The sequence below is a fragment of the Eschrichtius robustus genome, chromosome 13 (assembly GCF_028021215.1).
Source record: "Eschrichtius robustus isolate mEscRob2 chromosome 13, mEscRob2.pri, whole genome shotgun sequence".
Lineage (NCBI taxonomy): Eukaryota > Metazoa > Chordata > Mammalia > Artiodactyla > Eschrichtiidae > Eschrichtius > Eschrichtius robustus.
The window spans coordinates 96,161,327-96,189,163 of NC_090836.1; the positions used below are offsets into that span (position 1 = coordinate 96,161,327).

The 27,837-nt window shown below is 56.4% G+C and overlaps 1 protein-coding gene across 3 annotated transcripts; it reads left to right on the forward strand.

Annotated features, from left to right (window-relative positions):
• Positions 1 to 6,782: 6,782 nt before the first annotated feature.
• On the forward strand, positions 6,783 to 27,400 carry GGA1 (golgi associated, gamma adaptin ear containing, ARF binding protein 1). Of its 3 annotated transcripts, none has more exons than XM_068560366.1 (17): positions 6,783 to 7,179; positions 11,088 to 11,172; positions 12,423 to 12,498; positions 13,566 to 13,664; positions 14,646 to 14,769; positions 15,188 to 15,288; positions 15,980 to 16,060; positions 17,484 to 17,624; positions 17,702 to 17,783; positions 18,884 to 18,991; positions 19,671 to 19,823; positions 23,550 to 23,614; positions 24,096 to 24,262; positions 24,728 to 24,921; positions 25,863 to 26,032; positions 26,270 to 26,380; positions 26,473 to 27,400. In XM_068560366.1, the coding sequence occupies exons 1-17, from the start codon at positions 7,137 to 7,139 to the stop codon at positions 26,581 to 26,583; spliced, it is 1,911 nt and encodes a 636-aa protein (XP_068416467.1). In that variant the 5' UTR covers positions 6,783 to 7,136; the 3' UTR covers positions 26,584 to 27,400. The 3 variants fall into 3 exon arrangements, with proteins under 3 accessions (XP_068416467.1, XP_068416468.1, XP_068416469.1); XM_068560367.1 differs by lacking the exon at positions 6,783 to 7,179 and adding an exon at positions 7,211 to 7,705; XM_068560368.1 differs by lacking the exon at positions 6,783 to 7,179 and adding an exon at positions 9,743 to 9,828.
• Positions 27,401 to 27,837: the final 437 nt, after the last annotated feature.

A 27,837-nucleotide genomic window follows, 5' to 3' on the forward strand; every position in this document is an offset into this window, starting at 1 on the left:
GCTGACCCGTGGATTCGCCAAACTCATTCCAGCCTCAAGACTTTGTCCTTGCTGTTCCCTCCACCTAGAACTCTTCCTCAGCTCTTGGCTGGACCTTATCAGGTTGATCTTAACTCAAGGGTGGATGGATGGATGGATGGATGGATGGATGGATGGATGGATGGATGAGTGCACGGGAGGATGAAAAGGTGAATAGTGGTTGGGTGGGTGGGTGAGGGGTGGATGGACGAATGGGTGGTTGGATGGTAGATCAGCAGCAGGAACCACTCATCACAGGGCTCAGAAGGGGGGTATTTTCAGTGGCTCCAATCCAGTGATGCATTGCCCCTTCACTTCCTCTTCCCCCCACGCCCTCCCAGCATGTTACCCAGGTCCTTTGGACCAGGGAGGCTCCTTCTCAGGGTCATACCTACCTATGAACATGTGGTACTGGGTGCATTTACACAAGAGACCATAATGTTCTATGTTCTGCTTCTTATAAGTGGCAAGAGGAACATTTTTTCCATAGAGAACATCTCTCTAGAAATTAAACAATAAAGCAAACTGTTTCTGTTACTTGGGTAGTCCTGGAGTGCCCTTCCTGGGGGAGAGGAGACCTCAGCCCTGAGCCCGGTTCCTCCCGCTGCGTCCAGAGCACCCAGTCTTCCTGTGGACAATGGGGGCTTGGATGCCTTAATGGCCTGGTCACAGCTGATGCGGCAGATCCATGGAGTACAGAAGCAACACCTGGATTGCAACTCCCAACCGAGAATTCCCACCTGCGCCCAGCTCCTGATCGGCATGTGAATTATATCTCAATAAAGCTACTTTAAAAATCAGAGATTCCCTAGAGTTCGTAATGACAACTTATTTTCACTTATTTTCCTTTTAAGACCCCACCTGGAGTCTGGGTTCCAGCTACAGGGCACAGCCATGGTGTTTTCTGAAGGTTGTAGAAGGGGAAACCTCTCTCCAAGAGACAGAAAGCATTTGCCTCCTCCTGCTGGCCACTAAGAGAACAATCTAAATCAGATTGAAAAATAGATTGTCAACTGCTAAGCATTTATCTAAAAAAAAAAAAAGAGAGAAAGAAAAGAAAAAGAAAAAGAAGACATGCATGCGATTTAAAAGACACTTCACAAAGCTCAAAAGGGCTTTACAGGGAAAAGCAAGTCCCCCATCCACCCCGGTCCCCACAGCTACTCAGAGGCGAATACCCTTCTCCTGCTTCCTTCCAGAGATACCCTACACACCACACAGGTGCAAGTGTGCCACACTGTCTCGTACCTTGCTTTTATTCTCTTAATATATCTTGAAGATTGTTCCATATCAGTAAAACACTTTTCTCTTTCCAAAGGCTGTGTCCAACTACTCTGAGATCCAACTAATGGGAAATTGAGTTGGACATACATTTAGTCTGAGTTTAGTAGATTATAGTTATAAGGTTCACAGTCAACTTCTAGAATAGTTAGGTGATTGCTAGCATCCTAGTGTAGGGACTGGTTCCCAGAAATACTCCAATCACCCATACCCAGTCACCATGTCAATTCACCTGGTGTCCTGACATAAAGGTGCAGGGACAGAGGTCACATCACTACGTCACCATGACACCTAGGCACCTGACGTGGGAAGAATGTGGGCAGTGGAGGAGAACCCAGGACTGCGTTGTATAGAGCCAGAAGCCAGTCTATGGAAAACTCTTCCAGTTCTCAGACATGTAAAATTACATGTGGAGGATCGAGTTCCCAGTGATCTAGTTACAGCAAAAGTCCACGCCATTGGGAACACAATTAATAGCACAGCGTATCTAATTATAAATGCACCACATGCTACTCTCTTTTTGGGGCGGGAGAATCATGTGCAATAGAATTAACCAGGATGCCTCTGTTGTAGGACACCAACCCATAACAGTACTGTACATAGCAAGTACATCTGTGTGTATCTTCAAATGTTTTATATATCATGACTCATGGGCTTCTGTCTCATACACACCACATTTTGTTCTGACAAAGTCTGCGGCTCCTAGTGAAACCACACAGAAAATTTGTCTTTCCCAAATTTGACAAAATTAAACATTTTAGGTTTACATGACATTACCAAAAACTGATTGCAAAGCTGAGAAAAACTTTTCTAAAATAATAAAACAAAAAACATTTTGATCAAACATGCTAGAAGCCTGACTGTTCTTTCTCTTTATAGAAAATATAAGAAAGTCACTGCTATATGAAAAGCATGCATCCTCAAATTGCAGGAACAAAGGTAGTAAAGCAATACGTCAGGTAGTTTAGTGAAAATTTCTTATTGTTCTGACTTTATGATTATGGTGTTTGTCAGACTCTTTTTTTTTACTTTTTATTTTTTGTTCGTTTGTTTTGGCCACGCCACACGGCACACGGGATCTTAGTTCCCTGGCCTGGGATTGAACCTCCAATCCCTGCAGTGGAAGCTCAGAGTCTCAACCACTGGACCACCAGGGAAATCCCAGTCAGACTTTTAAAGTTTGTAATTTATAGGAATTTATTTTTTTGCTCTAAATAAATACCTGATTTTGCATACATAATTTTATATTCTTTTTTTTTTAAAGAGGTCCCTAAATTTTACAAACTTCAGCCTCCATAAAACTTGAGTTCAGCTGGTCCTGATGTAAAGTGCATTTCTTACATTGGATATCTGTCAAAAAAAAAAAAAATTGAAAAGCTCTGGACTAGGGACTTCCCTGGCGGTCCAGTGGTTACACCTTACAACGCAGGGGGTATGGGTTCGATCCCTGGTCAGGGAGCTAAGATCCCACATGCCTCGTGTCCAAAAACCCAACCCAAAACATAAAACAGAAGCAACATTGTAACAAATTCAATAAAGACTTTAAAAATGGTCCACATCAAAAAAAATCTAAAAAAAAAGAATTAAATTAAAAAAAAAAAAGCTCTGGACTATATATGTTATCGCAAACCTTTCTTCCAGCTCCAGAAGTTTCTAAATCTGTGGGAAATGCACGCTGTCCCCTCCTCTGAGCAGCTGCAACTCTGACAAAAAGAGAAGGAAGTCCTTTCTTGGAGCTTATCCAAGTCTTTCCTGCTCTACTTGGAGTCCTTGTCCCCTAGGGAGGCAGGAAGACAAAATGCCAGTGTGCTAAGTTCCAGGGGGAGAAGTGAAGACAGAAGCCCTGAAGGTATAAGCTTTGGGGGAAAGGGAAGAGAGAGGGGTAGGACCAAAGCCCTAAATCTAGGGAACACAATTGAGGGGCTCTCCCAGTATGACAGTCGTGGTCACCACCTGGAGCTTTCTTTATTTAGCATTTGTTGAGTGCACATATATACTATATGTTCTATATTATCTTTAATCCTCTGCCAACTGAGGCTCAAGTGGTAAAAGACTTGCCCAAAGTCACATAACTCTGCTCTCTCCTGCCCTGCACATTCTTCCCTCCATCTACCTCACAGTTCCTGGGGTTCCTAAAGTTCAGTATGTACTTCCCACATACTGCCCCCTCAGCTAGGGGAGGAAATTCCTCCTCCTTCTTTAGCTCCATGCTCAAGGGCACCTCCTCTTTCCACCTCTCACTCCACCACCAGGGTAATTGGTCTTGCCCTCCTCTGCTGCTCTTAGAATATACCCTTGCAGGACTTGTTACAGCATCGCTGGTGTTACAGCTCCCTGGTGCATTGTCTTCGTGGCACCACCCAGATCTGAAATTTAGAAAACAAATTGTTCATTTATTTATGTTCTTATTAGTTTACTAGAATGTAAGTTCCACGAGGGCGGTGCCTTGCCGGTCTTATTCACCCCTGTATGCCCTGACACAGGACTTGGCACAAGGTGGGCGTTCAATAATTGCTTCCAAGTGCAACCTCTACCTCAGAGTTGTGCTCCACGCTCCAAGTCTCAGAGCACAAGAATGAATGGCACGCAACTGTCCACCAGCCAATTAACGCTGGGCAATATTTGCATATTGCCTTCCTATTGGTGAAATCCGTGGTCTCTAGTTTCCTTCCAGCCAGTGGAAGGAGGGTCATAATATCGGCCTCTGTGGCCACACCCTTCTGTAAAAACCAGATCTTCCTACCCGCTGGAAAGGGGTATGGATGGGGGTGGGGGGCGGAACGGGGTTGCTCAGACCTTTCAGTCCCCAGCCCCTTATCCTCCAACCCCGTTGGCACACAACTCAGTCACACAGCGAGTGTGACCCTACCTGGTATACCTGAGCACCGAGCTGGGAGAGGCTGATGTTACGAAGAGCTGGGGCAGAGGGAGGTCGGACACCAGGATCCCGCTAAGCTGCAGTGATCATCCACACCGCGCAGTCAGACCATCGGGTGGGTCTGTATTACCCCAGACGTGCACATCTCGGATCTAAGGTCTTTGAGGAACCAGAGCAGGCAAAGGAGGTTCAGGGAGCTGGGGGTGGACTGAGCATAGGATAACGCTAACTTTGGACTGCAAATTCCTGGGCCACATCCCGGGAGTCCTACTTGAATATGAGGTTGCCCAGGAGCCTGAATTCTTCATTAGTTCCCCAGGAGATTTTGACACAGGTAGCCACCTCAGAGAAAACCAGCAGTTGGATTAGTTGATTATAGCTGCTTCAAGGACAGCTCAGCTCTACTTGCCCACCCCCTCCTAGGGGTTCCCCAAGTCACTCAGAGGAACACATTTGCAAATGGTGGAGAAGGGAACAGCTGCCAAAGGCCCAATTCCTGCATTTCCTGTTTCCTGTGTTGGTCCTCCTTCCTTTCAGCATCCTCACCTTTGTCACCATCCTCAGATCCTTCCTTCCACACCTTCTACCCTGACACCCAGTTTGGGCCAGGCCCTACCTGCAGAGCCACCTCCTGACTCCCTCACCAATCCCTGCTCTCCAGGACTCAGTGAGGCGAGCCTAGAGCCTTCACTAAAACTATGATCTGGCTCCCCTCCCACACACACTCGCTGTGCAATGTTGAGCACATTCCTGCACCCCTTCATCCATAAAGCTTATGAATAATAGTTTCAACTCATTCATTTATTCAATCCATGTCGATTGAACACCTATGTGCCAGTTACTCTTTCAAGTCTTGAGGATACATCGGTGAACCAAATAGCTGAAATTCCTCATCCTCACCGAGCTTACATTCCAGTGGGGGAGGAAGACAGAAAACACGATGAAGAAAGGAAATAGACAGTGCTAAGATAGATAAGTGCTAAGGAGAAAAGTCCAGCAGAGAAAGTGGGTGGAGAGCATTTATTGGGGTTCACTTTGCAGACACCCTTCCACTGAATTCTCACAACCGTGTTTCAGATGAGAAGCCTGAGATAGAGAGTGTCTAAGTGACTTGTCCTAGGTCATACAGTTTAGAAAGAAGTCAAGTCAGAATTTGAACCCTGGTCAAATCTATGCCGTCTTTAAAAAGTGAGTCTTGACAGTGTGTATATGCCCCTAAATCAATGCGGTAAATGCGGTTGCATTTTATTTCTGTAATAATTCATTTCAGTAATAAAAGAAACAAAGGAAAAGAGCTCTAAGTACATATTATGTTACAGCTTTTATTGAGGAATGCAGTAAACATACATATCACTTTCCTGTATAATTTTAATGGCCTGTGGGGGAGAATTTAGAAAAGCGTCCCAGCTGGCTGAATGATTGAGTTTAGGGAAAAACGGACCCAGCACATGCCTCTCAACTCCCTAATGAGGTCAGTTCCGTTCTACAAGGTGAATCGAGGTCGCTTGCCAGGGCGACGGGCGAGCAGAACCAGAATCGCCAGATTCCCTGTCTCGGTCTCGCTTTAACCCTCCCGGAGACCAAGAGGCTCGAGAGGACACCACGGACCAGTTCCCCGGCGGACCGCCAGGGGGCGACAGAATGCAAAGGACCCGGGTAAGCCGGTAACCGGGCTCCCCCGGGCCGCGGGTGGGAAAACAGATGAAAAGGGTCTGTAATAGAAGGAGAAACGGCAGGAGAAAAGGCAGAGGCTAGGAAGTCTATTCATTCTGCCCTGCCTGACTTCAGTCTGGCACCCAGCAGTATCTTCCGCCCACTGTTGCCGCCTGGACCTCTCTAAAACAAAAGCCTGACTTTGTCACCACTACGCGTGAAACTCTTTAAGGACATCTCCAACATAGTTCACAAGAAAAAAAGCTAAACTTGCAGGACTTGCTTGATCTTGCCCCAGCGTATTTCCAGGCCTACATCCTCTGAAGCGTAATTGAAATACTTTCAATTATCTGACCTCATCATACTCTTTCTCTCCTGTGAGCCCTGAAACGTTTGGTTCCCTCTACCTGGAATATCTTCTCACACCAGGTTTACCTGGAGAATTCTGACTGTCTTTCAGCTAAATATCACCTCCCCTGTGAAACCTCCCCTGACAAGAGAGCACCTCCCTCATACCCACCCCAGTTTGGGGTAGAGGGCCCCTCCTGTGTTGCCATTACCCCGTGGGCTTCCCCTACCACGTTGTGTAATAAATATCTGGACTTGCCTTTCTCTTCCAGCGCCTGTCCCAGAGCAAGGCGAATACAGAGTGCATGAAATGATTGCAGAATGAATGCAGAAAATAGTACAGGGTTCCGGCTCTGCCACTTGTGTGACCTACGACAAACTACCTCGTTCATGTTGTGAGGAGTAAATAGAGAAATGTATAAAAAGTGCTTAAAACAATACTTGGAACACTGTAAGCACTCAAACTTTGACTTATTTTCACAGCTGCCAACGTACGTCATTGCCCCTTTAAGGGACCCTCCCACTTTTGCATCTAAGCGGAAATACCCGCTCAGGGATACGGAAGTGACCTAAGAGCCCCTCAAAAACATGGCCGCGGAAAGTTCTTCCGGAAGCGATCATAAGCATCGCCGTGACGCAGAACGATTTAGAGCGTCCCGCAGGGTTTCCATGGTGCAGCCCTCAGCCCCGAGTTCCTCGGCTTCCTTTCCGGCCAGAGCGCTGTGAGCAAGGCAGGCGGCGAGTCCCTCCCACGATGTTGACGCCGCTTGGGGGAGGGGTTGGGAGCGCAGGTGGCGCTCTAGGCGAGTTCGTTCGCGTCTCTATGGTGCCGAATGCTCTTCGGCTCCGCGCGTCGGGACGGACGTTGCCCCTTTAACCGGCGGAGGGTGGTGCCGACGAGGTCCCGCGAGAGCACCGGGCGGCGGGGGGCGGTGCCGAGGCTGGGGGCCCGTGGCCGATGGAGCCTGCGATGGAGCCGGAGACTCTGGAGGCGCGAATCAGTGAGTGTCCGGGAGGGGCGCGGGCCGGACCGGAACCGGAACCGGGGGCACTAGGCGGGCCCCTTCCCGGCGGGGGCGGGGTACGCAGCGCCCCCTCCTCACGCCCTGCCCCGGCCCGGTAGGGGCGGTGTCCCAAGCCCATACCTCCGATCCTGGGGTTAAGGGAGACCCCACCAGCTGCGCGGACCGGCGATGGGAGCGGGCGCCGCCCACCCTTCCGATTCCTGGGCCGCGACCCAGGGAGGAGTGAGCTGCGCCTGGCTCTGCGCCCAGAACCCCCGGGACAGAGCACCCTCCAACTGTCTCGGGCCCAGACTTTTCCGCGGAGCGGACACCCAAGTCATTCCCTGGACTCCGGGAGGAAGCAAGCGAGCGGCCCCGAGAGCTGCACCTCACACCCGGGAGCGAGGGACCAGGCTCCCCTTGAGCCCCGAATCCTCCACTCACTGGCGCTGCATGGCGTGACTCTCTCCTATCCCTTTCTTGAGCTTGCAACTCAGATTTGCTCGTTCCCCCGCCCAGGAAGGTAGGACCCACTAACCCATCGAATCCCCCCGCGCTCTGGCCACATAGTGAGAAACCCCCAAACCCCACAGGCTTGGGAGGGTCCTGTCTCAGATTCCAGAAGTGATTTCAAGTTCTCTATCACTACCCTCAGTCCAGGCCCTGAGATTCTGCACCCACTACCAAAGACTCGTTTCCTAGTCCTTGCTAAGTTTTCTCCAAAGGGCCCTGCATCCCCTCCTGTGTCTCCTCAGACACGATTTCCTACTACTTAGGCTTGAGTACTAGCCCTCACACTGTCTACCTGACCTCCATGTCCCACACTGCAGAAGATCCTCGGCTCTCATAACCCACTACTGGACTCTGCTCCTGAGAGCACGGCTTGCTTCCCCCTGGACTAGGGACAGCTCCCTCCCAAGTCTTTGCTCCCGTTCAGGTCACATCTGTACCAGGGCCTCAGAGAGTCCTCTGGGTCTACTTTCATCTCAGCCCCTTGACTCCAGGCACACCAGGGAGCTGCACAGGATGATTTGGGATTATGACCAGCCCCTTTTAAGCCAGTCTTGTGCAGAGTTGAATCCTGAGGATGGTCCCAGAAGTACACCGTCTCCAAGGATGTTTCAGAGTCCGTCTGGCCAGTGGAGGGGGAGGGCATGGATGGAAAGGAAGCACTCAGTGGCCATCGAGACTGTTCTGGAACGCCACAAGTGTCCAGGTCTCAGCAATAACTTAGGGGGGATGGGCAGGGCCCTCACTGACAGATCTGACAGGCCGCAAGCCTTGAGCCGTGGGTGCTACGGAACAGTGTCAGGTTTAGCAACGGTGGGGATTTTCTGAGCGGCCAAAGAGTCTGATCTGAAAAACAGACAGGAGTCAGGACACTCAGGTTTGGCAGGAGGCTAGACTCTGATAGATGGCGGCTGAGGTGGTTTTCTCTTTTTCTTCCCCTTTGTGCCCTAGCAAAATGGTAAGCTCTTACCTTGCAGTGACTGGAGGTGAAGAGTAGCTTTTGGTGGGTAACTGATGACATTGTCACCACTGTAGAGTGACAGGGTGGAGTCATGCCCTGTTGTGAAACAAGTCCCTCCTTCCCTGTGTGTTCTACCCTGCTGCCTGCTGGGGAAAGTGCTCCCCCCAGGTAGAGGTAAGAGGGCTGGGAGTTGGGGACCAGGGCCAGAGAGGTTGGTCAGATCTCCTTGGACCCAGAGGCCCTCGCTCTGAACCAGATGCAGACATGTCTCATGATGCCACTACTTCTTCCTCACTGGCTTCTGACTTAGGAGCGGGCTCTAGAACCAGTTTCTCTGTCCTCACTCAGACTCACGTGTCTCTGACACTCTAAGGGACTTCCTGTTTTAGGGTCCCCCGGCTGGATGTCATTGAGTAAGCAATATCCAGCCCCATTCTAGTTTTCTAAGCAGCCTCTGGCCGTGCTGGGGGGCTGGGAGGCTGGGAGGCAGAGTAGATGGGGGGCACCTGTTTCTGGTGTTCCTGGGTGGTCAGCAGGGGCTTCATTTCTCCCAGGGGCTGGCGGGCTCTGCAGGGCTCCTGGAACAGAGATTTGTATGCACAGAGGAAATGTTTCTTTCAGATCTCTGCTCAGCTGTACCTCTGAGAGCCCTCCCAGAAAGCAGCACCCCACACATACTTCTTTATACCTTCTCCCTGCTATGGTTTTCTTTCTTTCTTTCTGTTTTTTTTTAATGCTTTATTTTTCTTTGTAGCACTCTGCAACAGTGTACAGTATCCTGTGTTTGTTTGTTTATCTGAGTAGTCAGTGTTTCTTTTGCTGGGCGATGAGCTCCAAGAGGGCAGGGATTTTGTCTTGTTCACTGCTGTGGTCCCACACTCAGAATATTTATTGAATAAATATGAATTAAATGATTGGCTGCCAGGCACTGGGATCCTAGGACTCCAGGCCTCCCGCCAGAGCACAGGGCCCCAAATAGGCAGGGCCACAGGCCGAGTCCCCAGCCTCCTCCTGACCACAGATCCTTCTGTGTCCCACCTCCTGGGCTGTGCCCTCCACACCCTCGGCTCCATCCTCAGGTTTGGGCAGAACTGACCAGCACAGGGTGACGCTTGGAGATAGGCTGTCGAGAGGTGATGAAGATCCAACTCTGGCTGCCCCACGCCTTACCCTGGGTAGAGTATGCTGTCACCCCAAATCACTTCTTATTTTGCTCCAGCTTTACAAATGGGGAAATGGAGGTTCGGGGAAGTGAAGTGACCTACTTAATCGTTGGGGTTGTTTAAAAATTTTATTGAAATAGAGTTGATTTACAATGAGTTAATTGCTGCTATACAGCAAAGTGACTCACTTTTACACATACATACGTTCTCGTTTTATACTCTTTTCCATTATGGTTTATCCCAGGATATTGAATATAGTTCCCTGTGCTATACAGTAGGACCTTGTTGTTTATTTCTAGCTGTTGTCTCACCAACGGTGGGGGTCGGGGGGTACTGTCTGGCCTTGTTTACCACCCCTTCCTGTTGGCCCTTTCCTGGCCACTACCTACTCCTGGATTCGGATTCCCCCAGAACCTCCCCCTGCCTGCCTGCAGCTGAGCCCGCATCCATTCACTCATTTACTGGCTGTGCATTTGCGGGCGTGTGCAATAGTGGCTGGGATGCGGTGCAGTAGCAGACTTGGGCCCACGATGAAGGTCGGGTCTGGGGGACGCAGCAGAGAGCTGCCTCGGCAGTGCTGCCCCGGGCAGGTGGCGCTGTTAGGGAAGGAGGAAGCGATACCTGAGCCGCACTCCTTCCCAAGGCCCCCCATGCCCTGAGCTGTTATCCACAGCTCTTCTCACCCGCAACCCTTGAGCTGTTCCGAGGCACGTCATCCCCAGCCTGGTTAAGTCCCTCCAGTGCTTCTTGTGTTGCCTCTTCCAGGCAGCCTCCCCTGAGTCCCCTCCTCCTGTTACCAGTTCCCACGGCTCCTTTGCCTCCCTCTGTCACATTCTATTGAGAACCTAGCTGACCTTGGCCCACTTCCCAGCTGCAAAGCTCCTTGAGGTTGGAACTACTGCTTTTTTCCCTTACCTCTGAATCTCCTCTGAGAGTAAATTCCGTGAGAATTACGGGGACACTTCAGGAGCAGAATCAGAGGAGGTGCAGACACGCGTACAGCAGCAGGGGTTGGGACAATGGCGGGAGGGGAACGACCCCTGAGCACAATCTCTAGACGTGGGGCCCTTCGGGGAGAAGCTGCGAGGAGAAGCCCGCAGACGACGGCTCATCTGTGCATTGACTTGACGGACGTCAGTGCTGGGGTCTCGGGGCCGTCGGAGCAGGGAGTCCAGGGGAGGCCTTTTCGCACGCTCAGCCATACGCCCGGGCAGGGAGTGGGAGAGGCAGGGATCCCTTCACCAGGCCACTGGCCCTCTCTTCTCCTCCAGACAGAGCCACAAACCCCCTGAACAAGGAGCTGCACTGGGCCAGCATCAACGGCTTCTGCGAGCAGCTCAACGAGGACTTTGAGGGGTAGGTGGCTTCCCCGTCTTTCACTCACATACTCAGCACCTGCCGTGCACACTCCAGACCCTGGCCTTGGGCAGAGACGAGGATGAGTTGAGACCCAGTTTCCATTCTTAAGTGCTCCCAAATTAACAATGGCAGCGCGCACTTTGTACTCAGTGCCACTGTGTGCCACCCTCTGAGGTGGGTCTTGCTGGGCCCATCTTACAGGTGAAGAAACCGAGGCTCAGGGAGCTCAGCAGTTGCCCCAAGATCTCGTAGAGAGAAGGAGGTAGTCCCGGGCTTGATGAAGCACCCATGCTTTGTTGGGGAGGGCCTCCCAGAGAACTGCGTGCTCCCCAGCTGGGAGGGGCCAGCAGGCCCTTTGCTCAAGGAAGAACCAGAACTGTCTGCATTAGAATCACCTGGTGTGTTTGTCAAAAATGTCCATTTGTGGGCTGCACCCAGACTTGGACTAGACTGGCCGGCAGGGAGCTTGGGGGGGGACGTTGTTAGCAGGCTCTCCCCAGGTGGCACTGAAGTTTGGGGAGCACAGCTCAGTGTGCTTCGCTCCCGCCACACCCCATGAGCATAGGCGCTCCACTCGGGATGCCGTGCAGACAGCGTGACGTGTGTGCTCCCCAGTCCAGCTGCTCAGGGGGGAGTCCCATCCCTTCTGTTAGCTGAGTCTCCTGGACGAGTAACTAGATGCCTCTGAGCCCCCATTTCTGGGACTGTAAAGTGGAGGTGATAGTGCTGCCTGCCTCGGGGGGCTCTCATGGAGGTTAGGCAGGAAAATGGACGTGAGGTGCCTCGCACATCGTAAGTGCTCCGTATGTGTTAGCTGTTACTGTCACTGGTGACAGGTCTTTCATGATCTGGTAGATGATGTCACCATTGCCACCGTGACTTCTCGCAGCAGAATATTCTGTGCACGTTGTCATGTTCTGCTCCCAGGCTGGGCCCTTGAAGGCTGTGGGCATCTCTCCGTACTTGTCCCTACGGCAAGCCAAGGACACGGCAGGTCATAGTTCTCAGTAAAGCCGGCCAACGGGCTGAGCTCACGCCTTTCAAAGGTCCCCGGCCTGCGCTCCCTACCTGCTCCTGCCCTCTTGTGCCACAGTCTCCAGCCCCAATCTGGAGAGGGAGCTGGGCCTTTGCATGTGTCCTGGAGAAGCCGCTGCCGGCTGCAGTTCCAGCGGGGAAGCGTGGCCGCCCTCCCTGGGGTGCCCGGGGCTCTGTGGCTAGTCTGGCTCTTTGCTGTTCCTCTCACCCAGGCCTCCACTTGCCACCCGGCTGTTGGCCCACAAGATCCAATCCCCGCAGGAGTGGGAGGCGATCCAGGCCCTGACGGTGAGGAGAAGGGGAAGCACGGTGCCATCTGTCCCCTGACCATGTGGGTGGCACCGGGGGGGGCCAAGACTGGGGTTTTTGGGGTCCCAACAGGTTCTTCTTTAGAGCCCAAGGGAATTGTGCCCAGATGGCCTAGAATGGGGGTGTGGCCCAGCCCCTGAGGGTCCCATGGCAACCAATGAACCAGTGGGCTGGCCTCCCACCCCAGACCCTGCACAGTTAGGTTTCTTGTGGGGAGGAAGCCCTAGGTCATTCGGCCCAGGGATTCCCAGCTCCAGCTGTGCCTCCGACCTTCAGGAGGCTGAATCAGGGCCCCACCCCAGGCCCGCCGACCAGAACCCCTATAGTATATGCCTCCAGGAATCTTCGTGTTTATAGAGCTCCGTGTTTATAGATGCATTGCGGGGCCGGGCCGGGCCAGCCCATCGATGGCCTCCAGGCACAGGACAGCACAGGGGTGCAAGGGGTGACAGCTGGGCTCAGACCAGAGGTTTCAAAGCTGAGCCAGTAGCAGAAGAGCAGGGAGTGCACTGTTGTGGCCCCCAAGCACGGGTCAGATAGCAACAAACCATACAGCAAAGCTGATTTTAGACAGTGGTAGATAAACAGTTTTCCTTTTAATAGTTATGTATTTGTTTTAACATGTTAGAGTTTGGGTGGGTTTTTTTTCCCTGAAATACATATTAGTCCTCTGATTTCACATACATCTAGCTTAGGATAAGGCTGAGTTTGATGGTGCCTATTTACGTTTCAAAAAATCATCAAAGGAAAATAGTAAGAAAATAATTTATAAGTGGTCCTCAGATGTGGCCAAGCCATGGAGGGACTAAGTCGGTGCTGCGAGTTGGGCATCGCCAGGCTCTCGGGGTGGCCCAGCCCTGTCCCCCAGAGGGTGGTGATCAATCTCAGGGGGTCTCTGAACTTCAGAATCCTCTTTTTCTCAAGAGTCATTTTCCCCCTTCTCACTGCCGGTCCCTGGGCTTCTGGGCCCTGGCTGAGGCGTGGGAGGGAGGGTACCTCCTCTGATCCTCCCTGGGAGTCCCCGCACCTCACACCACCCCCCCCAGGTGCTGGAAACATGCATGAAGAGCTGCGGCAAGAGGTTCCACGACGAGGTGGGCAAGTTCCGCTTCCTCAACGAGCTCATCAAGGTCGTGTCTCCCAAGGTGGGTGCTCCTAGCGCGCGCTCCGACCTGCGCTGTCAGATGGCGGTTGAGGAGGGGTGACTGGCCTCATCCTGACCCGACACAAACACAGACCCTTTCTCAGGGTTCCCTTCATGGCTGAGTCCGGGACGGCTGGGTTTCCAGGAAGAATGCTTCCAGGCTGCCTGGTGGCCGGCCAGCTCTGGAGCTGCTTGGCACTTAGGGAGGAATGATTGCAGTGAACACAGAACACTTCCCCAGCGCGGGCTGCTCGGGCTCTGAGATCTCTCCCTGCAGACCTGGCCACAGCACCCCACCTAGGTGTCTAGTGGAGGGTCTCCCTGTCTACACCTCACAAGAGTGGCCTCCTTGAGGCCTTGGATGCTGAGGCCCCAAACCTGAGTGATAGAGCCTCTGATGGGCCTGAGGAGTCCTCCCCTAGGGCAGGAACATGTTTGATGCCCTTTGGGTGAGAGCCCACCCCTTCGCCCATCCTTGCTCAGACCCATCCCTTGACCAGAGCAGCTGAATGACCCAGCAGCTCTTCTCAGGAGATGACCGGAGTGAGAGCCGGTTCCCTCTGCCGAGTTTGCTGCTGGGAGACTGAATGGAGCCCAGGGCCGAGCGGTTCCACACCTGCTCCTTCCCTGGTCAGCCCGGAGCCTGGTGGCTCCTCCTTGCTGAGGTCACAGTTAAGGTTTCCACGAGCTGGCCGAGAGCAGGCGCCGGGCTCTGGGCCTTACCTGTGCCAGCTCTGCGTCCCCAGCACGGTGCTACTGCTGTCATCCCCACTTAACAGGCGGGGCACTGGGACACCCAGGGCTGGCACAGCTGGTGAGCAGCAGGGCTAGGAGGTGAGCTCAGGCTGGTCAGGTGGGAGGGTCGTGTAGGCTGAGGTTTCTGAAGGAGTCCTGGGGAGGCAGCCAGGTTTAGGCTGGGGTTGGGACTACAGTGAGTGGGGCCGGGCAATGTCAAAGCCTCCTCTCCCTTCCGTCCCCGAAGTACCTGGGCTCTCGGACGTCGGAGAAGGTGAAGAACAAGATCTTGGAGCTTCTCTACAGCTGGACGGTCGGCCTCCCTGAGGAGGTGAAGATCGCAGAGGCCTACCAGATGCTGAAGAAGCAGGGTGAGGCACCAGAGGTGGGGTGTGGCCACCTCCTCCCCTCCTCCCTGGGGCTCTGGCAGCTTCAGGGCCTCTGGCAGCAAGGTCCTAGGTCTGCCCTTTAACTTATCAAGAACATAGAGCCAGTGGGGCCTCTTTATGGTTCTGCCTGAGGCCAGCTTGGATGGAGAAAAGATGGGGTTGAGTCAGAGACCTGTCCCCATGGTATGGCCTCAAAATACAGGTTTCTAACTGCCCCCGACCCCGCACACACACTATTTGACATGGTAGTTCAGGAGCAGGCCCTGACCCCCCAAAGTCCAGCGCCAGCATGCTGGAGAAAGCCTGCCCTCCACCTTCCATCCTACCCTTGCCTGCCCCCATCCCCCTCTCCCCTCCACCCCAGCCCCTGAGACGGTCTCCCCACCGCCGTCCGCTGCAGGGATTGTGAAGGCCGACCCCAAGCTTCCAGATGATGCCACCTTTCCCCTTCCTCCGCCACGGCCCAAGAATGTGATCTTTGAAGACGAGGAGAAATCCAAGGTGAGGCTTCAGGGAGGGCCAGATGAGGACTCCAGGCCCAATGGGGGTCAGCGGGTTCCAGCCCCTGGCGGCCCTGTCCCTGGAGCAGAGGCTACTCTGAGCACGGCCGCTGTGGTGGGTGACGGGTGCCGGGTGTTGAGCCCTTACACATGCTGAGTGCTGCGCACGCAGTGCCCTTCACTTAGTAAACTCAGGCCTGAGGCTGGTGGCCCTGGGGTTGGTTTGAGGGCATTTCATAGGTTGATCAGGAAGGAGCTTGCCTGTTTTTATGTCTGTGACCTTCTCAACAATAATTTTACTAGCTTGTTGTTAAAGAAGCATGTGGTCATGGGCAAGAACTTAAACAGCACGGGAGGTAGGATAAAAAGTAAAAGCTCCTCTTCTACCCAGTCTAGTCCCAGGGGGTAAACGTTGTTGAGTTTCCTGTACATCTTTCCAGAAGAATTCTCTAGCAATAGTAATGTAATGTTTCGCACCATTTGTGGAAAGCTTATTTCTGCTGGGCGCTGCGGAGAGCGCTTACGTGCAGTGTGTCACTTATCCCACGGCCACCCCGTAAGGTGTCAGTAGGTCCTTGCCATCCCATGGAGAGCTTAGTAACTTATTCACATCCCACCACCAGGAAAAGGAGCCAGCACGGGACCCCAGGCCCAAGGACTGCTGTCACAGCCATGTCCCTCTGTCTCCACAGATGCTGGCCCGCCTGCTGAAGAGCTCCCACCCCGAGGACCTCCGAGCAGCCAACAAACTCATCAAGGAGATGGTGCAGGAGGTGATGGCCAAGCCCAGAGTGCAAGGAGGTGGCGGGATGGGATGTTGAGCTGGGCCACTGAGGGAGGTCGTGTGTACGTGTGCGCAGTGGCCCGACTAAAGGGCTGTGACAGCAGAAAAAGAGCTGACCGAGTCAGGGGGACCCTGCGGGCAGAGCCAGGATCAGCATGTGGAAGGAAGAATTTCCCAGCAGCCGAGCTGACCTGCATTGGCTTCTGTGAGGCTGAATACCTCTTCTGTAAAAGTTAGAGGGAAATTAGGCCTTACTATGTTCAAGATATAGTATATTTTACATACATATACGTACAGAGAGAATAATATACATGTATTTTATAAGTATGTATACCTGTGTTGTGGGTGCATGCTGAAATCTTTTTTATTTATTTTTTTATTTTTTTATTTTTTTATTTTATCTTTGGCTGTGTTGGGTCTTCATTGCTGCACGCGGGCTTTCTCTAGTCGCGGTGAGCGGGGGCTACTCTTTGTTGCAGTGCGCAGGCTTCTCATTGCGGTGGCTTCTCTTATTGTGGAGCACGGGCTCTAGGGTGCGCGGGCTTCAGTAGTTGTGACACGCGGGCTCAGTAGTTGTGGCTCGCGGGCTCTAGAGCGCAGTCTCAGTAGTTGTGGCGCACGGGCTTAGTTGCTCCGCGGCATGTGGGATCTTCCTGGACCAGGGCTCGAACCCGTGTCCCCTGCGTTGGCAGGCAGATTCGTAACCACTGCGCCACCAGGGAAGGCCTGAAATCTTTTTTATTGATGAGGGTATGTCATCAAAAAAGTGCAGTCCAGAGACCCAGAGGGCAGACACTGTGGGCTGTCTTAGGGCAGACTGTGTGCTCTGACAGCCCAGAGAAAGGGCAGCCCCTCTCAAGGAGGGCGATTGTATCAGACGGCACAGCACAAGCCCACCTTTCATTCCACAAGGGAGGAGCATGCATGGTGAGCAGAGTGGGAGAGGGATAGCAGGGTCACTGCTGCAGTGGCCTTTCAAGGGGGTCACGGCACTAGTTTCTCAGTTGTACTTGGTGACCGCTAAGGTCCCCTTTCACTCTCAAGTACGGGAACCTCCTTTCAAGGGACAAACACAGAGAGGGGGAGGGTTATGTAGAACCACAGGTGTAAATCTAGCTCCCGGCCCTCCAGAATCACCTGGTGAGTGTGTTGGAAACCCAGATTCCTGGGCCACCCCTAGAGATTCTGATGGGCTCGTGCAGAGGCCTGGGTCCAGGGGGCGTTGGCAAGAGGAGAGGAAGTGAACACAGGGTTGGTCAAGGGCTTCTTGGACCAGAGTGCCCCGTCCTGGGCCCAAGGGGCCCTTAGCAGGGGCTGATCTCACACCCAGCAGAGGGTGGTGTGGGACAGTGCCTGGCTCAGGTCCAGGCCTGACTCGGGCGCTCCGGGGCCGTTTGCCGATGCCTCCCCAGGACCAGAAGCGAATGGAGAAGATCTCAAAGCGGGTGAGCGCCATCGAGGAGGTGAACAACAACGTGAAGCTGCTGACGGAGATGGTGATGAACCACAGCCAGGGCGGCGCGGCTGCCCAAAGCAGTGAGGACCTCATGAAGGTGCGCCCGCCCCCACCCACCCCCCACGCACTGCAGGGCCCCCGCCGGCCCTGACCTGCCCGCCCTGCTGCCCCCAGGAACTGTACCAGCGCTGTGAGCGCTTGCGGCCCACGCTCTTCCGACTGGCCAGCGACACGGAGGACAATGACGAGGCCTTAGGTGAGCTGCAGTTGGAAGGAGCTGCCACCAGGGGGCCCCGTTCTCCAGCAGTGACCTTGGGTTTCTCCACTTTGAGGAAGAAGGAAGCAGAGATCAGGGGCTGATGTGCTTTAGAGACCCTTTGGGTCAAGCCCCTTCGCGGACACCTTTTTTACTGCCCGTAAGCCGCACAGGAGGGAGAATTGTCCCTATTTCACAACTGGGGCTCAGGGAGGGAAGTGACCTGTCCAGAGAGCAGAACGGTGGCAGAGCCAGGTTGGACCGGAGGCTCTCTCCTTCCAGACACTGCCTCCCCAGTAAGAGTGAGCTCGAAACCTAGAGCAAATCCCTCAGGCCTGAGCGCTTCCAGAGCTGGGCCCCGTGGCTCCTGCTAGGGCCACACATCAGGGTCTCGTCCTTGTTTTGTGCCCCCACATCAGCCAGGGCCTCTCGGGCAGCAGTCTAGGTACCATCTCAGCCTCCATTCATCAGGAGTTCCCTGAGCGCCTCCCATGTGCCAGGCACCTGGTCCCCACCCAAGAGGCTTGCTGCTCAGATCCCTCTAAGCCTTGGCCCCCAGGAGGTAACATCGATGAGGGCCTAGTTTGTGCCGGGCACTGTTCTGGGCCCCGGGGGGTATGGCAGTGATCAAAATCAACAGAGCCAAATCCTCATGGAGCTTGTAGCCTGATGAGAGGAGACAGACAGTAAAGCAAGGGTGTGAGCGGGGCAGTTTGTCAGGCAGTGGTAAGGGGCGTGGAGAAAAACAGAGGCGGGACTGGTGGTGCGGGCTCGGGGTTAGAGAGGGCCTCCTGAGGTGAATTGGAAGAAGACCTGAAGCAGGAAGGGGTGAAGCCATGCAGAGATCTAGGGGTCTCCAGACAGCAGAGCCAGCGTGGAGGCCTGGAGGCCGGGGCACACCTGTGTGTTCGGGGGCTGGCACGGGGCAGCGTGGAGGAGACTGGGCGAGGGCAGGTCGCAGAGGGCCTGAGTCTGAGGAGTCGAGGTGGGCTGCCCCCAGGCCCCTCCCACGAGGCTTGAGATGGCCGCGGGGTGCTCATCTCCCCCCCGGAGGCCCCCACATTCTTTCAGCCTGGCCTCTCCCCTCCTGCCTGTTCCAGCGGAGATCCTGCAAGCCAACGACAACCTCACCCAGGTCATCAACCTGTACAAGCAGCTGGTGCGGGGAGAGGAGGTCAACGGCGATGCCGCAGCCGCCTGCATCCCTGGTGAGGAGGTGGCAGGAGAGCTGGGAGGGCCCCCGAGTCGGAGAGGCATGGGGTCCCGGGTAGGGTGCTGGTCACAGAGCTTGGTGGCCCCTTAATATGTGGGAGGCCCTCGCTGGGAGAGCTGGGGGTGGAGTCTGTGCCAAGCCTGCAGCTGCCGGGGAGGCGGGGGAGGAGGTCTGGATGAGGGTCGGAGGGGAGGGAGCCGAGGGTTTGGCAAGGACAGGCAGGAGAAGGAAGGCCTTTCTTTCATTTGACCAGTCTGGCACCTGTTGTGTGGGGCTAGGTCACACCCCCGAGGCTTAGTTTAATTATCAGAAGTGGGCACGGAGGGTTTGATACATCAGCATTACAGGCTCGGCTCCACTCAGGGTAAAGTGACAGCCCTGGGGGACCCCGGGAGAGGTTAGAATTGGCCCTGTTTGGGAGAGGTGGGGGTGGGGTACTACACAGAAACATCGGAGTCTAAGAGGGGCCTTAAAGGATGGGAGGCAATTGGCCAAGAGGGAAGAAGGAAGTACATTCTGTGAGGAAGGGACACTATGTGCCAAAGAAGAGACCTGGCAAGCAGATTCGGGGCAGAGGGAATGTGGCCAAGGAGGGGAAGCTCGCTGCTCCCAGACCCCAGGGACTCTGAGTGTCCTCCGCCCAAGTCTGGCCTGACTCTCCTTTCCCACCCCAGGGAGCACCTCGGCCTTGTTGGACCTCTCAGGTCTGGATCTCCCTCCGGTGGGCACCACTGACCCAGCCACACCCACCTGCCCTGGTGACCAGGCCAGCCTGGAGCAGCCCAGCACCTCAGTTTCCCTACTTGACGATGAGCTCATGTCTCTGGGTGAGGAAGGGACGGGGCCCAGAGCAGGGCAGGCTCTGCTGCAGGTGGGGGGTGATGCCCCCAGCACACGAGGCGGCTTTCAGAGCGCAGTCACGTCAGCGTGTTCCTCCTGTGACTCCTCTGGAGGATGGGGCATAGGCACCAGGCCCATTTGACAGCTGAGGAAGCTGAGGCTCAGGGAAATGAAGGAGCTTGTGCCAGGTCCTACAGTCAAAGGGTGAGGCTGGTGGGACTTCCCTGGTGGCGCAGTGGTTAAGAATCTGCCTGCCAATGCAGGGGACACGGGTTCGAGCCCTGGTCCGGGAAGATCCCACATGCCGCGGAGCAACTAAGCCCCTGCGCCACAACTGCTGAGCCTGCGCTCTAGAGCCCGTGAGCCACAACTACTGAGCCCGCGTGCCGCAACTACTGAAGTCTACACGCCTAGAGCCCACGCTCCGCAACAAGAGAAGCCACCACAATGAGAAGCCCACGCACCGCAACGAAGAGTAGGCCCCGCTCACTGCAACTAGAGAAAACCCGCGCACGGCAACGAAGACCCAATGCAGCCAAAAATAAATAAATAAATAAGTTTATTAAAAAAAAAAAAAAGAATCCACCTGCCATTGCAGGGGACACAGGTTCGAGCCCTGGTCTGGGAAGATCCCACATGCCGCAGAGCAACTAAGCCCGTGCACCACAACTATTGAAGCCCACACACCTAGAGCCCGTGCTGTACAACAAGAGAAGCCACCACAATGAGAAGCCCACGCACTGCAACAAAGAGTAGCCCCTGCTCATCGCAACTAAAGAAAGCCCACGCGCAGTAACAAAGACCCAACGCAGCCAAAAAAAAAAAAATTAAAAAAAAAAAAACAAAAAAAAAAACGGTAAGGGCTTCCCTGGTGGCGCAGTGGTTAAGAATCTGCCTGCCAATGCAAGGGACACGGGTTCGAGCCCTGGTCTGGGAAGATCCCACATGACACGGAGCAACTAGGCCCGTGCGCCACAACTACTGAGCCTGCGCGTCTGGAGCCTGTGCTCCGCAACAGGAGAGGCCGAGACAGTGAGAGGCCCGCGCACCGCGATGAAGAGTGGCCCCCGCTTGCCACAACTAGAGGAAGCCCTCGCACAGAAACGAAGACCCAACACAGCCAAAAATAAATAAATTAAAAAAAAAAACCAACGGTAAGGCTGGCATCACCTCTGATAAGCCAGCCACACCTAGGCTCTGGCGGCCTGAGGGAAAACAAAGGGATTTCCCTGTAGCAGGTTAGAGCCTAGAACTGGGAGCTCCCCAGGCAAGTCAGCATTTCCTCGCCACTGAGAGAAAGAGGTGGGGAGCTCTGGAAGCTCCAGGGAAGCCCGTGCAGGAGTGCAAGGCACTCTGTGAGCCACGCTGGTCCCAGGCCAGGCCCGCGGTCACTCTGGCGGGGTCGGGGCTCCAGAGCCCAGTGGGGAGCAGGCTGTCCCTGGGGAAGAAGCAGAGGGCACCCCGCCGGCCAAGCAGTTTTACAGTTTCCAGCTTTCAGGCGCAGCAGCGCCCGCTGGGAGCGTAGCAGCGGGAGGGCCTCAGAGCCTCCTCACAATGGCCCCGAAGTTGTGAAGGAATAGAGGTGATCGGGCTCTGTCAAGGAGACCTTGCCCTGTCACAGGAGTCTCGGAGGATATGTTGGGAAACTAACTTGGAAGCCAAGTCAGACTGTGTTCTCCTGAGTTAGTTCTGAGGTGAAAACTGTACCTGACGGACCCCGAGAAGCGATGGTGTGCCGGGGTCCCGGCGGGGGCTCCCCTGACTGCGGCCACCGAGCGCTGCTGTGTCTTAGCCCACCCTCCACTCAGCCCAGAAGACGGTGCTGGCGACGTCCCTGGTCCACAGATGCCAGAGCAAGGCTTAGAAAGGCTGAGTGACTTGCCCGACGGGGCACCAGGCTTTGCACGAGGCCCTCAGATTCTGAAGCCTCGCTCGTAGCTGCTTTGACTCGGCTCGTCAGCCGGAAACGGGAAGTGAGGACCTGGAGTGAGGAGCAGGAGACAAGGGGGACAGCGGACCGGGTCAAGCTCCCCTGTGTGGGCCCGTCAGCCAGCACCCCGGAGGAGGCCCTGACCACAGGGTGCCCGGGGGCTTGCCGAGGAGTCCCACCCACCTGCCCCCTCTTCATTCAGAGCCCGGGGTGACTCAGGGAGAGAGGACCCTGGCCCCGCTTGAGAGGTAAAGATGGGCCAGTGACCAGAAAGCGCACACAGGCTCGTCTTCCCCAGCAGGGCCTGCGCCAGCTCCCGACCCCGACCCCCGCAGTGGAAGCGTGTGGCCCAGCCCCCAGCGAGGCACTGTGTGCTTCGCACTTCCTGTCCCCGGTCGCTTCAGCAGAGCCCTGAGCCTCCAGCTTCCTCTGGTTGCTACTCAAAGCAAAGAAAATGTGGGAACCAGAACCAGAAGTGGCAGGGCAGCAGCCGCCCAAGCTCCCCGCCTCGGGGGAGTGGAGGAAGCCTCGGGACCACAAAGGGGGCTCATCCTAAACGGTTCTCTGCGGCAGGAAGGGGGAGGGGGAGGGTGGGGTGAGCAAAACGCACTTCCCGTCGGCCAGAGAGGGCGTCCCCGCGCCGGGCAGGCACCGCATTCAGTAGTGACAACAGTCCTCTGATGCAAATGCTACTGTTGTCTCCGTCTTACAGACGAGGCACAGGAAGGTTGCCACCAGCCCATGGTCACACAGCTGGGTGGCAGAGCTGTGTTTGAGCTCCAGCAATTAGGCCTTGCTCTGTCCACGTCCACCTTGTAAGGCTGTGTGAGGACTGAGACCCATGTCTGCAGTGCCTGACCCGGGGCTGTTCGCAGCCTCCACTGTGCTGTCCTTGCTCTCAGAGAGGCATGTCCAGAGGTGGAGACCCAGCAGTTACAGCCTCCCGTGCCTCACTCTTGCCTGTCAGGCTAGACCTCACTTATTCAGGCTTTGCTACAAACAGGATAACTTGGCTTTTCTTTAAAAACCAGGGTGAACTTGGCTGGGGGTGTGCTTCAGGGCGGGCAGAGGTCAAACTGGCTGGTGACCTAATGCCCTCTACCGACCAGCAGGCGATGAGCACGCCTCTTCCAGAAGCGCCACTGCCCTCCTTTGCACCAGTCAGCCAGCCTTGGCCTGTGCCAGGGCAGACAGGGCCTTTAGAGTCTGCCCAGGCCATCCGCGTGGTGTGCTCAGGGGCCCTGCGGCCCAGCCGGCACCTTGCCCACGGTTCCGCAGATTCTGGGCCGGGCCTGGGCCCAGGGCCCTGTTCACTGCACCGCAGTGCCCTTGTGACGCTCAAAGGGTGTCCCTCCAGTCAGTTTGGATGGGCACAGGATGCTGACCCCAGCCTGCCTGGATCTGTGAGTTTACGAACCTCACGTGGTATCTCCCATGCCCTCTTCCCCTCCCCCCCACCCCACCCCCACTGGCTCCCAGCTGCCCGCTAATGAACGAAGGTGAAGGTCCTGACCTCAGTAGTTGAGTTGTTTTCTGAGTGGCAAGAGAGGAAGTGTGTTTGGGCCCAGGGAATGGGCTCTCGGTGTCTTTGGTTTCTACTGCTCTGCGGCTGGTTCCCTCTAGGGGGGAAGGGGGTGTGTCCCCTTCGAGCTGAGCCTGTCGGAGGAGGGGGTGCAGGGGGAGGGTAGAAATCAGGGAACCCTGACTCAGCACATAGCCGCCCCGGCTCTCTTGCCTTTGCTCACGAATCCAGCTACTTTACCTCGGTCTTGCTTCCCTGCAGGCCTAAGCGACCCCACACCCCCTTCAGGCCCAGGCTTGGATGGTGCTGGGTGGAACAGCTTCCAGGTAGGATGGGCCCATCCCAGGGTTAGAGCAGCTGGGACAGGCAGCCTGAGGGGCAGTGAAGGGACGGGTGGGCAGGAGGGCCGGGGGAAGGGGTGGCCCGGGGGCGGAGGCACCCATCCCAGGATGGAGGAAGGTGGGCGGGCCTCTCCTCACAGCGCTTTTCCCTGCATGTCTCAGCCTTGGGTTTCCCTTGGGTTGAGATGGGGGTTCCCCGTTCCTTTTCTCTTGAGAGTGACTCCGAGGTCCCTGGAACGGGATGGTTTCTCGAGTAGAATCCCAGACCAGGCCTGGCCCACCGATGGCCCTGGGGTGAGAGGGGCGCAGGCCGGTGGGAATGTTGTCCACACCCCTGCTGCTGCTTCTCCAGACGTCTCCTGCCGGGAGGGGCAGGGGCCTCAGGGCAGTGCCAGGTGACCTGCCAGGTGACCGGACGCCTTCTCAGCACAGCCTCACCCACCCACATCCTTTGTATGCCCGACAGTCGTCTGATGGCACTGAGCCCCCCCACCCCACTCCGGCCCCCAGCGTGGACAGTCGGCCCCCGGCGCAGACGTCCCTGCCCACGAGCAGTGGTCTGGATGACTTGGACCTCCTGGGGAAGACCCTCCTGCAGCAGTCGCTGCCCCCGGAGTCCCAGCAAGTGCGGTGGTGAGGGCACGCCCTGCCCGGAGTCTGCCCCTGCCCCAGGCCCATCAGGGAGAGGCCCGGTGCTGGTCTGTCCCCGTGAGCAGCACTGCCAGAGCACCACCGTGTGCCAGGTGCCGTCCTGGGCTCGAGGGACACAGCAGTGACCGCAGCAGGTGCAGGGCCCATCCAACAGGGCGTGGAGAGTATGAGAGGGGACCATGCCCCACTCAACACGCCCTCCCCTAGGCTGGCCTGCCAGCACCTGACAAAGACTGAAGGCCCAGAGGGCTGCCAGGGACGAGGGCATTGACCCCGAGTGGGTGGGGTGAGCAAGAGCTGCCCATTCCAAGGTGAGGAGACCAAGGCCAGAGAGACAGGGGGTGTCTGAGCCAGCCGTCAGGGACAGCCAGGAAGCCCAGCCTTTCCTGTGCCCCTCGTCTCTTGGCCACCGAAGCTTCACCTCTCAATGCACCGCCCTCCAATAAGGGAGAAGCAGCAGCCAGCGCCCCGGCTCACACTCCGGGACCTGCAGAATAAAAGCAGCTGCAGCTTGTCCAGCTCCGGCGCCACCAGCCTCCTCCACACCGTGTCCCCCGAGCCCCCTGGGCCCCTGCAGCAGCCCACACCGACGGAGCTCTCGCTGGCCAACATCACTGTGCCTCTGGAGTCCATCAAACCCAGTGAGTAGGGCGGGGGCACAGCGGGTACCAGCTGGGCTGGGTCAGCTCGCAGCCCCACCCGCCTTGCCTGCTGTCAGGAGCTGGATCTGGGGCAGCAGGTGGGAAGGCAGGGCTCCCCTCCCAGCCCTGCCCGACTCAGCAGGGGGCTCTGGGCAAGACCCTTCCTCTTCCCAGGACTCAGTTTTCTCACTGGTCCCAGGGTGTCACAAAACTACGTTCTAAACTCCAGGGTGACCCAGGCATGAGGACTTCTCATGGATGGCCTCTGTGCCCCTCCCCGGGAAGGCAGGGCCAGGACAGGGGAGGTTTGGGGGGGCTCCCCAAGATCATAAAACCGAACCAGGATAAAGATTGAGGTCCAAGCCTAGGCTTCTCCTGCCCAGGAGCAAAAGGGCCGCTCACGGCACCAGGCTGTGAGCAGACTGATGAAGACAGGCTAGTCTTCTCGGCACTGTCCATCTTGTGAGCTCACTGTGACGAGGGTGTCACACCCCTGGTGTCCCCAGGAGCTAGGTAGTGGTGCCACCGTCTTAGCAGTATGGAGGACCCTGAGCTCAGAGAAGCAGAGTGGCGGTACCAGGGTCACACAGTGAGAGCATGAGGGAAGCTCAGGCACAGCCCTTCACTCGAGCACTCTGGGAGCAGCCGCCCGGCACTTCGGGAGCCCGGTTGGGACTCAGTTCCAGGGTGGGCATCCTGCCTTCACCATCACACTAGAAGTCCACCTGCCTGTCTGGGCCCCGGACTGTACCCCTGACTGCACTGCTGCCCAGGGTCAAGGCAACAGCCTGGGTCTGGGTCTGTTCATTCATCCCCAGCAGAGCAGCAAGTGCCTGGGGTCAGCCGGGCGTGGGGAGCTGGTCGGATGCGCTTGGGCTCAGGCTTGGCACCCCCCCCCCCCACGCCCCCCGCCATCGCCCTCTCCCCTTCTCCTCCGCCAGGCAGCGTCTTGCCGGTGACCGTGTATGACCAACATGGCTTCCGGGTCCTCTTCCACTTCGCTCGAGACCCACTGCCCGGGCGCTCCGATGTGCTGGTGGTGGTGGTTTCCATGCTGAGCACCGCCCCCCAGCCCATCCGCAACATTGTTTTCCAGTCAGCTGTCCCCAAGGTGACATAGGCAGACCCCCCTCCTCAAGGCAGGGTGACTTGGGGCTGGATGGGGAGCCAGCTCTCCAGGGCGCGGGTAGGGCCTCTGTCTCCGTCTCTCTGTCTCTCTCTTCTTGGGGAGTTGGGGGGTAGAAGGGCCCCCAGAGGAGGAGCTGGCAGGAGGCTGGGCCTTGTTCCCCAGGGACCAGGGACGAGAAGCCAGGGCTAGCTGTGCCCCATCCTGCCCTCCTGTCCGCAGGTCATGAAGGTGAAGCTGCAGCCGCCCTCAGGCACAGAGCTGCCAGCATTTAACCCCATCGTCCACCCCTCAGCCATCACCCAGGTCCTGCTCCTTGCCAACCCCCAGAAGGTGAGGGGCCCGGCTGTGACAGGGCACCGCTGTGGGGTGGGGCAGCCTCTTTTCCCCGTCCGACCCTTCTGCCTTCACCATATCTGCCTCAGGAGAAGGTTCGTCTCCGCTACAAGCTGCTCTTCACCATGGGCGACCAGACCTACAACGAGATGGGGGACGTGGACCAGTTCCCCCCACCGGAGACCTGGGGGAGCCTCTAGAACAGAGAGGGGCTGGGGAGAGGAGGGGCAACGGGACTGGCCACCACTGAGCCTGGGTTCCCACGGCCATATTCCCCTGGGTCTGGTGCTTCTCCCCTCCCCCCTGTGGCCCCCTCCTTCCTTGCCCTCTCCCCTGCTGAGCCAAACCCAGCAGGAGGCTAGGCCTCGGTTTGCACTGGTGGGGACCTTCATCACAGGTGGGAGGCTGGAGCTGGGAAGTGCTGCACATGGGCCCCGGAAGGACTTGGGGCCGTGGGGGAGAAGCATGGCTGTCGGGCAAGGGCCAGGACCTCAGGCCCAGCCCTGATCCCAGCCTGGGGAGGGGTCATCCCTGCCTGTCTCTTATGCCTTATGGGAAGGCCCAGCCATAACTTGGGGCCGTGCTGGAGCCGGGACCAGCTCAGGCCTCCTCCATAGGAACCGGGTGACTGGGGGGGGTGACGCCTACACCCCCAGCTCTTTGCACTCTCGGGTGTGTGGTTTGACTCTCTTAGCTTTTCTCTCTGCGTGGCTCTGTGGTCACCGTCTCAGGGGGCCCAGTGAGGGGAGCCCCACCTCTCCCCCACTCCTCCTGGGGGTCTCACTCCACTCTCCTGGCCCCTTTGCTGTCAGGCCTCCGGGGGGACTGGGGGAGAGACAGGTGGCCCCAGCTGGGGGCTCCCAGGCCCCTGGCCAAGGGAGGTCCTGCACTGGAGTTCTCAGTGTGTCTCTTTCATTCATTGGGCTTTGTCCATCTGTCTGTCCATGGGCAGAAGTGGGGTCAGTGTGTGAGTGAGAGCAGGAGTATTTATGGAAATAAAACGTCCTTTTTCCTGGACCAGCTGCTCTCGTGGTCCTTCTGAGGTAGAGGGAGTCAGGAGGGGTCCAAGAGTGGGAGGTCCCCAGGGCTGCCCCGCAGACCTCTCTGCCTCTCCTTGGAGATCGGGCCACGGTTCCTCTCCTCACTACTCCCAGTCCCTATACCGGAAGAGGCCCAGCTCAGGGGCCTGTGGCCACTGCTGAGTCACCAGAGAGGACCCAGGGCTGTGGTGGGCCCAGAGCCGTCCCAGCTGGAAGCGAGCGGCTGCTCGGGCCTGCCAGGAGCCCCAGCTGCTACAGACGCTGAGGGGGAGGCCCCTGGCCACTCACAACTTCCTCTTGCTGCACTCAGCCCTCAAAACACAGCTGCGGTGCAGCACCACCCGAGGCCCGTGCCTCAGCTTCTCCTTCTCCCCAGAGGCTACTCCCAGGGAGCAGGGTGCCAGCTGCAGCTTG